The sequence below is a fragment of the Protomyctophum parallelum genome, assembly GCF_964188405.1.
Source record: "Protomyctophum parallelum genome assembly, chromosome: 10".
NCBI classification, from domain to species: domain Eukaryota; kingdom Metazoa; phylum Chordata; class Actinopteri; order Myctophiformes; family Myctophidae; genus Protomyctophum; species Protomyctophum parallelum.
In genome coordinates this window covers 14,817,619-14,828,815 of record NC_139704.1, presented here as the reverse complement: position 1 = coordinate 14,828,815, position 11,197 = coordinate 14,817,619, and the positions used below count along the sequence as shown (strand labels likewise).

Below are 11,197 nucleotides of genomic sequence, written 5' to 3'. Positions count from 1 at the left end.
GTGTGTGTGTGTGTGTGTGTGTGTGTGTGTGTGTGTGTGTGTGTGTGTGTGTGTGTGTGTGTGTGTGTGTGTGTGTGTGTGTGTGTGTGTGTGTGTGTGTGTGTGTGTGTGTGTGTGCGTGCATGCGTGTGTGCGTGCGTGGGTGTGTGCGTGCGTGGGTGTGTGGGTGGGTGTGTTGGTGGAGAACAGGGGGTGGGGGGTGGGGGGTTGTTGGTTTGGGGGTCAGTAGGAGAGGCGGTGCTGATGCTGTTCAACCTGTTCTCCAGCTTCAGCTAAAGGCATTTAACTGACAGCCCCATCATCCTCCTTGACAAAACAGCTGTGATACTGTGTGGAGGAGACATTGTTACCAACACTTTCCTAAGGTGGAGATATCCCTGGCAGCATCAGAAGGTGAGTCCATGCCTTCTTAGATGACATTGCATGCACTGAAGATGTATACAGTTGTTGATTTGCTGTTAAGGTTAGGAAGGATAGCCCTGGTTCAAAAAGGTATGGATTTGATAGCAAACCAATGGTTTTATGTGTATATTGAAGCGCTAAAATACATCAATATTGATTGTAGATTGTTGATTGTAGGTAACACATGGGTGAAATACAACTATGGAGAGTATCATAATAGATTGGGAGCTGGTTAATAGATAATGTATGATTGACTTAAGTGACAGCTTGGTCCGATGGGGTCCAAATGGGAGCCGCAAAGATATTTCCACAGAGATGTGGAAATATTGTATTTGATGTCAAACTGAGGGCAATGCTCAAATTGCAGCTAGATAATATTTTTTCATGATTATTGTGTTGTGTAGACTAGTGTTGACCTACACAGACATGTTTTAAGCCTTGACTTCAATACAATGCATTACATTATAACAATGAATCTTTAGCAGATATTTATGGAAATGTAAAAATAGTATTGTATATTATTGGCCATTTTTAGTTTTTATCGGTTTACCTCCGTTTGTGTATGACTGAATAGTGTGTCCAACACTGCGGTCCTCACACTGTGTGATGGGTGCTCACTGTTTGTGTAACAACTAACATAGAGGTTGGCTGTGTTGAACCACAACTGTTACTTGTGGAGGGCTTTAACTAGACCAGTGGTTCTCAAACGTTTTCATGATGTTAAGGACCCTCAACTTGCTATGTATTTGGCTGTGGAGTGTGGACCCCCACCTGAATAGATTTTGTGAAGATTTGTCAACATGTTTTGAAAATATACGATCTATAAGTTCACATTGAGTTGAATTGCATCACGTTATGTGACTTGTACACAGTAGCACTAGCTCATCAACTTTGATTGGATTTGGTGTCATTTTCATCAAAAGTAGGCTACTGTATTCAATTAAAATGACAGTGACACAGACAATGCCATTTATGAAGAGCACTAGGGCATCATTGGGCTACAATATAGTTTGGATTTATTAGAATTAGGATTGTATTTCAACAAATCAATTCGCAAGTGCACTTTTATAATTTGCTGGCTTGCAAACTATACCCTGTGGCTCTGAGTTTAATCATTATATAATTTGCATTACTTATTTATCTGGATTTTTAAGGAAAGTGGACATGACAAATTATCTCTGATTTGACCAAAGCACCATCATCTATTTTCACAATACATACTGTCCACTGGCCGTAGACCATTGCAATATTTGACGCAGATACCATTAAATGTATAGTATTACCACTTTGAGTAAACATGTTATTCTTAGAGCTCTATATGCATTAACATTTGTAATTGAGGGTATACTAGGGTGTGGTTGGAGGAATGGGCTATGAAACTCTGCGGTGTGTGTGTGTGTGTGTGTGTGTGTGGTGTGTGTGTGTGTGTGTGTGTGTGTGTGTGTGTTACTGTTCAGGCTTGTGAAGGAGAGGTGTGTGTGTGTGTGTGTGTGTGTGTGTGTGTTATGGCATGTCACCTAGCACGTACCCAAACGAACTGGTTTGTGGCACATTCCCTTTAGCAACCCTGGCAGGATTGGATTCCTAAAGTGTGAGGTGGTAAAATGGTGTGCGTGTGCGTGTGCTTGTGCGTGTGTGTGTGTGTGTGTGGGTGGGTGTTGCAGTCAGTTGTCAGCCAGCCAGCAATTTTAAAGCACAATCCATCTGCTTTGTCTCTAAACAAAGAATATCATAAGCTGATCTGATCTACAGAATTGTGAGCTAGTAGATCTGCTATTTTCGGCACATGGCAGTTGTACAACAAAGCATAAATTAGGAATAGCAGAATGTGAAATTGTGCATGGGGCTACTTGTAAACACCTTACAGAAACATTTGCCTTGCTGACAGCCTGACTAATTATCCACATTCAGAACAGGTGTGAGAGTGGTTGAACACAGCACCTTTGAAGTGCCACTTCCCCCCCTGCTTGGAGCTTTTGTTAGTACAGTTTCAGTGTCCTCTCTTAGCTGGTAATTATTTTTCTGACATTGAAGAGGAGTTGTAAATGATGAAAATATGGGGGTAGTAGCAGAGAATTTAAGTTTTGGTTTGAAGCTGTCAACTAGGCCATTTGATTTGCAAGTTCAAATGTCTGAAATGATGTCTCATGAACTGCGGGGAAGGTTTTGATGTTTGCTTCATTGCTTGATACCGCATTCATTCACTTCATGCATCCACACAAACAATTGCATATGCAAACACTTATGGCTCATGGAGGAAAGAGAGAGAGAATACTATGGTATCTTAAAAAAATATGTCACCAAAAAACCATAATGTCTTGTCTTTGTGTTCAACAGGTTAAGTTTGCTGTGTTGGATTCTATAAACATCTCGATTTCCTGTTACCCACTTCCTTGATATGTGTATGTAAATGCACCTCTGAAGTCATCATGGTGAGTTTAAAGATAATTGCATTAAGTTTTTACATAAACATACATTGTAGACATGCTATTTTCTGTCAAGATTAAGAAATGCTGTGCACGTGATAATTTTTCATTGTTTGGAAAATGGAAATGCTTGTTGGAAATCACTCAACACAACAGCCCTGCGAACCACCTGTTTTGAAAATGCACATAATGCAGGAGGCAGCAGGAACTCATGTTATAGAAAAAGAGTGCTTCTCCAACACTGAAGAAAAATTATCATCTGCACGGAAAGTAGCTCATACAGTGTTGTTCATGTTATTCATAACATTGTCTTTGCAATTAGAGGATAATTCAAGCTTTTCATACAGTTGCAATGTTAGTGAGTTTAATGTTGTTTAATACAATCAGATAGGACTTTTCTGTTTGGATGTATGGGCTGGTAATTTGGCTGGTGTTGCAACTTGAGATTCAAATTCAACCCATTAAAAACCTAGTGTTGCAAATTGCGGCTAGCATAAGTCCATGGGGTTGTGTGACACACCTCTCTGGATTTTCGTGTGTGAAATAAACAAAATTGTGTGTAAATTTGCCCAAATCCAGAGTGAGGACAGTCAACCTATCAGAATCGCTGAAAGCCTGCCCCTGGAGAACTCTGCGACAGGAGGAGTCATCATCACAGGAGTTAAAGATGACGCAATCGCTGCAAGGAGTGGCCTCAAGCAAGGTAGGACATGAGAAGGGGAACTTGTGTATTTTATTTTTGTTGTAAAAAATAACCCAGTCATGATCTGTCAACATGTATAAACTACTCCTGGAAGTAACAACAATGCATGAGTTGCTTTGCCAGATTACAATTATTTTATTCTGCTTGGGTTTACATTTTAAGTATTAAATAAGGCCTGTGGTTAACATAAGCTTAAAGGACAACTTTAGTTTTTTTCAACCATGGTTCATGTTTTAGGTTGTTATTAGAGAAAGTAAAAGATGAGTGTTAATTTTTCTTCATTTGCTGCTTTCTTTGATTTTAGGGATTTTTGTGGTTTTTGACAGGGGGGCGGGGGCATTCGAGCATGGGGCTAAATATGTATTTCTTTACAAAATATTATGGCCATTTATTATTATTATTTACTATAGTCCTAATAAACCCCAAGAAATTACATCTGGCCACAAAAGATCACAGGATCTACTGGATGTGAAGGTAGCCTAATGGGGGGAAGCCACAATGTGTGTCATTATAGGCTCAATATGTCAGTTTGACACATTCAGTAGATCCTGTGATCTTTTGTGGTCGGATGTAATTTCTTGGAGTTTAGTAGGACTATAGCAAATAATAAAATAATTAATCGCTATAAAATCTTGGAAAAAAATACATATTTAGCCCCATGCTCGAATGCCCCCGCCCCCCTGTCAAAAACCGCTAAAATCCCTAAAACGAAAGAAAGCAGCAAATGAAGAAAAAAGAACACTCATCTTTTACTTTCTCTAATAACAACCTAAAACATGAACCATGGTTGAAAAAAACTAAAGTTGTCCTTTGAGAGAAAAGGTCTGTGGTTAACATAAGCTTAAGAGAATGTCATGTTTTCTTCTATAACATACATTATGGCCATAATGTTACCATGAATTTTGAAGCTGTAACCCAACTATTGGCATGTCATATTAGGTGAACAACTGAACATTTGGTGAAAATAACTAATCTACAAGCTCATTCGTCCCAAAGTAGCACATTGTGAGCTTGTAGATCAAAGAAGATATTTAGTGTAGTGGGGCCACTGGGGGACACAGTGTAGACTCCTGGGGGACACAGGTCAACAAAGTTTATAGGGTCGTAGTGGTTAAATGGTTTTGATAACTTGCTATGTGCTTTTATAGGAGATGAGATTGTTTCTGCCACCATACACCTAGACCACCTCGGAAAAGACGACGTGCTTCAGATACTAAAAGTCTTGGAGCCTTATGATGCCGGCATCAGCCTCGAGTCCCTGGATGGAATTCTGAGGAGCCCTGCAGAGGTAAGGATCAAACTCCACATCATACATTGCTGCTGCCATTTAAGAACTTTATAACTTAATTGTTTGTAGTCCGGCAGCCAACAGACTTCTCTTGTTTTTAAGTGGAAATTTGGTATGTATTTTCTATATACATATATATTTCTATATACATGCATTCGTGAATCCACTTGCTGTCAGGCTGTCGGTACTGAGCAATTGTTTTTATAGGGGGATATACCGGTATGTGACCATACCATTAACAACCTATATAAAAAAAGATTTTCAAAATGTCATTATGCTTTATGTGGCATGTCAAACTAGGGGTTTTTCATGATTCTGAATCCATTCCAAGCATTAGTTTTGTACAAAAACACTCCTTGGGCTAAAAACGGCCATAGCCACTTGCCCAAAATGTGCTGATTGTGATGATTTGTTTTTGTTTTTTGTGCAAAACTAATGATTGGAATGGATTCGGAATCATGAAAAAATCCTAGTTTGACACGTTGCATGCTACTTAAAGCATAATGACATTTTTACATTTTTTACATTTTGCCATATAGGTTGTTAATGGTATGGACACGTATAAACCCCTATAAAAAAAATTGCTCAATACCGACAGCTGGTCAGCAAGTGGATTCATGAATGTAATATGTATATAGACTATTTAATAAACTATTTCCCACTCCACAACCCTGGCTGCCGGACTATTTACTGTAAAAGCTAAAAAGACCTGCCATCCGAACTTTGGAAAACCTGTCCGAACCCAGATATCGGAAGTATTGCGCTTTAATGTTATGCGCTCTATCTAGGACCTATGCTCAGTGCGCTTGTAGATCGACTACCATATTTACAAATACTGTATATGGGGCTAAAAGGATATTTTGTGAGCACCTTTTATGAGGCAGTTTAAGTTGCTTGATTCAATATTTAGATATTTGATATAATGTTTGATCAGACACGCCCCCTTCCTATACAAACCATTGTAACTTCAAACTATTTTAACAATAATTGATTAAACACCCATCCTTGGTTCTGGTGACTGATATTGTCCTATTACGTGGTCAGGCCAATTACTTTTTTCATGTATTTTCTTTAGTTTTTGGAAAATTGAAAATGAAATTGAAAAAAACACTGCACCCTCACACATTTAGAAGAACAATATCAGTCACCACAACCAAGGATATGCGTTTTCGATTAATATATCATGGTTAAAATGGAGTTTGAAGTTACGGGTTTGTATAAGAAGGGTACGTGCGTGTCTGGTGAAATGAATATCAAATGCGTTGATATTGAATAAAGCAACTTAAAAACAGTTTGGGGTGCTCAGAAAAGCCAGAGCAGACGTTAAAACAACCCTAATCATGTTTGAAAGTGAGATATCCCTTTAAACTGATTCTGATGCTATATTAACACATTTAGCCCTCTCAAGGACGCCTGGGGAAATTTCATACACTAAATTTCATACATTTGTCTGAGAGCAAACCAGTAAAGTCAGGAAATTAGCCTTTCATATTAATAGTTAGTGTACCTGCATAAAGCCTGATTTGGTATTTACAAACGCACAACTTTTTGCAGATGAAACTCATTGTGAGCTTTTAGATTAGTTTTTATTTGTATTTTCAGCATTGTACGACAGCATTAATTAACCACAAGCTTCCTAGCTATTCTGGTCATGTCGTAATAGGCAAGCATTCTGTGAAAATAGCATATTGTATTGTATTGTGAGTTAGTAGAGTGGCTATTTTCGCAGAAGAGATTTCATGTTTAGGGGTCCTGAGACACTTGCAGGTCCCCATAGGGTTTAATGGCTACATTTTGGAATGTGCAGATTATGATAAGCTTACCTTATTCACCAATGATTAACTGCCTAAAACTAACTATCCAAAATCATAGAAATAAATTTAACTTCTTTTAGTTAAAGGGATTTCACTTTCAAGCATGTTTAGGATCTTTTTTTTTTATCATTTGTGAGCACCCCAGGCAACTTAAGTTGCTTGATTCAGTATTTTGATATTTGATACCGATTTTATCATACCTTCCTATACAAACCCAGAGTTCCTTTATAATTTATTTTTTATATATTCTTCTGGAAAATGAAGAAAATAAAGAAAATAGTCAAAATAGCCAGAGTATATGTTAAAATCATCCCAAACATGTTTGAAAGGGATATCCCTATAATAGTGATGTCAAACATATGTTGTCTGTTATGGTTAGTGAACTTGTGTTTTGAGTGTTTCCCAACTGAACTTATTTACCCCTTGATTGTCTACAGATGCTCAGTGCCAGCTACAAAAAGAAGGAACTCTCAATGGATGCATCAGCTGACATGCCAGCTATTAAGCTTGATGGCCTAAATGGACAGTTAAATTCAGTTGGTGCGTTGGGGGGTGAAATAAGTGGTCCTACTCTGAATGGGGAGTTGCCCAATCTTACCCTGAACACACCTTCAGCTGACGGAAGTGCCAAGTTCACAATGCCAACCATTGGAATGTCTGGGCCAGTGATAAAAGGAGCAGATCTGGATGGTAACCTCAGCTCACCTGATGTCAGTGTTACAACTCCACAGCTCAGCACCCCCGATGCCTCGCTTAAGATCGAGACACCAGAAGTCAAGACGGGTGTATTGAATTACAAGGCTCCCAAATTCAAGATGCCACACTTCAAACTACCTCATTTCAAAGCCAATGCACCATCAGGAGATGTGAATGTTGACCTAGAAGCCCCTGTGGTCAGTGGTAACCTGCAGACACCAGACTTAAATCTCTCAGCCCCTACAGTAGATGTAAAAACTCCAGATGTGGATTTAAGTGTGCCAAATGTGGATGTGAATGGTCCAGAAGTGGACTTGAAAACCCCAGATGTATCAGGGAAAATCAAATGGCCACATCTCAAATGGAAAAATCCCAAGGTCAAAGGACCAGATGTGGATATAGACCTGTCTACACAGAAGATTGATGGTGAGTTGAGCACACCAAATGTAGACCTTGATCTGCCTACAGCTGAACTTAATGGGCCCGATGTAGATGTTCAAGTCCCAGATATCAACTGTGAGGCTCCATCCAGTAAAATTAACTGGCCTCATTTGAACTGGAAGATGCCCAAACTCGGTGTTCATGGACCAAAAGCTGACATGGACATTGATGCAGATCTGACACCACCGGCTATTGATCTCTCGGCTCCAAAGATCGAGGGTGAGATTAATGCATCAGATGTTGACCTGAGTCTACCCAATGCTAATGTTGAGGTCCCCGATGTGGATGTTCAAGTCCCAGAAATTGACGTTGAAGCTCCTTCAGGCAAGATCGATTGGCCTCATTTGAAGTGGAAGATGCCTAAATTCCATGGTTCAAAAGCTGATCTGGACATCGATGCAGACCTGAATACACCGGCTATTGATCTATCGGCTCCAAAGATCGAGGGTGAGATTAATGCACCAGATGTTGACTTGAGTCTACCCAATGCTAATGTTGAGGTCCCCGATGTGGATGTTCAAGTCCCAGAAATTGATGTTGAAGCTCCTTCAGGCAAGGTCAATTGGCCTCATTTGAAGTGGAAGAAGCCTAAATTGCATGGTCCAAAAGCTGATCTGGTCATTGATGGAGACATGAAAACACCAGATGTAGATCTCTCTGCTCCAAAAATTGATGGGGAGATTGCGGCACCAGATGTTGACTTGACTTTACCCACAGTTGATGGTGACATTGATGCCCCTTCTGGAAAAATTAAATTCCCAACACTAAAAAAGCCCAAGTTCTGGCTCACAGGACCAAAGATAAAGGCACCAGAGATTGATCTTGATGCAGATGTGAATGTGCCCGACGTTGGTCTCTCAACTCCTCAAATAGAAGCGTCACTTGACACACCTGATGCAGATCTCTCGTTGCCTGGTATAGATATTGGCCACCCCGAGCTTGATGTGGACATTCCAAATGTAGATATTGATGCTCCATCTGGGAAATTCAAATGGTTTGGCTTAAAGAAACCAACATTTGGTTCACTGAAAGGACCCAAGGTGGATCTTGATGCTGACCTTTCAGCAACTGACTTGAGTCTCTCCACTCCAAACATTGAGGGGGATATAAGTACACCAGCTATTGATCTGAGTTTACCTGAAGCTGACCTGGAAGGCCCTAAGGTAGACATTGATGTTCCAGATGTTGATATTGATCCTCCATCTGGAAAATTCAAATGGTTTGGCTTAAAGAAACCTAAATTTGGTACACTGAAAGGACCCAAGGTGGATCTTGATGCTGACTTGGATGTGAAAGGGCCTGACGTGGATCTCAATGCACCAGACCTTAGCCTTTCTGCACCTCAAATTGAGGGTAGCATTGATACTCCAGATATTGATGTTGGCTTGCCTAATGTGGATATCAAGGGCCCAGATAGTAAATTTAAGTTTCCTAAAATCAAACTACCAAAAATCAAAGGGCCAAAAGTGAAAGCTCCAGTTATTAATGTGGATGCTGATGTAAAGGCACCAGACATTGATGCCATCGTTGATTTACCCAAAGTGGAGCTGGAAGCACCTACTCTGGACCTGAAAGCACCAGAGATTGAAGGACCTAATGCAAATATTGATGCTCCAAAATTCAAGTTTCCCAAAATCAAATTGCCAAAGTTTGGCTTGTCGGCACCAAGGGTGAAAGGACCTGACATTGACATTGATACTGACCTGAAGACCCCAGAGCTGGATGCGTCTATTCCTAATGTGGACATCAACCTGCCTGTAGCAGATTTATCAGGGCCTGATATTGATGTTAAAGCTCCAACATTGAATCTTAAAGGTCCCCAAATTGGAGACATCGCTGCTCCAGATTTGAATCTCAGCCTGCCCAAATCAGACATATCTGTACCAAGTGTAGATCTTGATGCCAGTTTGCCAACAGCTGACCTAAAAGCTCCCACTCTTGAAGGAGGTCTCAGTACCCCAGATCTGGATGCTGATCTTGATGCTTCTACTGGACAACTGAAATTTCCATCTCTCAAAATGCCAAAATGGGGCTTCTCTGGACCTAAAATAAACGGTCCTGACCTTGATGCTGACCTTAAGACAGATGTTAGTCTTCCAAACATTGATATTGATTTACCAAAAGCAGACCTTGAGGTACCTGACCTGACATCTCCTGATCTTGATATTGATGCTTCTACTGGACAACTGAAATTTCCATCTCTCAAAATGCCAAAATGGGGCTTCTCTGGACCTGACCTTGATGCTGACCTTAAGACAGATGTTAGTCTTCCAAACATTGATATTGATTTACCAAAAGCAGACCTTGAGGTACCTGACCTGACATCTCCTGATCTTGATATTGATGCTTCTACTGGACAACTGAAATTTCCATCTCTCAAAATGCCAAAATGGGGCTTCTCTGGACCTGACCTTGATGCTGACCTTAAGACAGATGTTAGTCTTCCAAACATTGATATTGATTTACCAAAAGCAGACCTTGAGGTACCTGATCTTAAGACAACAGCACCAGACATCAATCTTTCTGCCCCACAGATTGAGGGAGAGCTGTCTACTCCAGATCTAGACATAAATTTGCCCAAAGCTGAAATCAAGGGCCCAGATGTGGATCTTCAAGCACCTGATGTTGATATAGACACATCTTCAAAATTCAAATTACCCAAATTCTCACTACCCACGTTTGGTTTATCCAAAGCAAATGTGGAGGGTCCTGATCTAGATGTTAGTCTTCCCAACATTGATATTGATTTGCCAAAAGCAGACCTTGAGGTACCTGATCTTAAGACCACAGCACCAGACATCAATCTTTCTGCCCCACAGATTGAGGGAGAGCTGTCTACTCCAGATCTAGACATACATTTGCCCAAAGCTGAAATCAAGGAACCAGATGTGGATCTTCAAGCACCTGAAGTTGATATAGACACATCTTCAAAATTCGATTTACCCCAATTCTCACTACCCACGTTTGGTTTATCCAAAGCAAATGTGGAGGGTCCTGATATAGATGTTAATCTTCCAAACATTGATGTTGATTTGCCAAAAGCAGACCTTGAGGTACCTGATCTTAAGACCACAGCACCAGACATCAATCTTTCTGCCCCACAGATTGAGGGAGAGCTGTCTACTCCAGATCTAGACATAGATTTGCCCAAAGCTGAAATCAAGGGCCCAGATGTGGATCTTCAAGCACCTGATGTTGATATAGACACATCTTCAAAATTCAAATTACCCAAATTCTCACTACCCACGTTTGGTTTATCCAAAGCAAATGTGGAGGGTCCTGATCTAGATGTTAGTCTTCCAAACATTGATGTTGATTTGCCAAAAACAGACCTTGAGGTACCTGATCTTAAGACAACAGCACCAGACATCAATCTTTCTGCCCCACAGATTGAGGGAGAGCTGTCTACTCCAGATCTAGACATAAC

At 40.3% G+C, this 11,197-nt stretch overlaps 1 protein-coding gene across 1 annotated transcript; it reads left to right on the top strand.

Annotated features, from left to right (window-relative positions):
- Positions 1 to 273: 273 nt before the first annotated feature.
- On the top strand, positions 274 to 10,488 carry LOC310865689 (uncharacterized protein; the record flags this gene model as incomplete). The annotated part of the gene is made up of 6 exons (XM_083774901.1): positions 274 to 393; positions 2,740 to 2,834; positions 3,408 to 3,531; positions 4,680 to 4,819; positions 7,071 to 9,857; positions 10,465 to 10,488. The coding sequence occupies exons 2-6, from the start codon at positions 2,832 to 2,834 to the stop codon at positions 10,486 to 10,488; spliced, it is 3,078 nt and encodes a 1,025-aa protein (XP_083631027.1). The 5' UTR covers positions 274 to 393; positions 2,740 to 2,831.
- Positions 10,489 to 11,197: the final 709 nt, after the last annotated feature.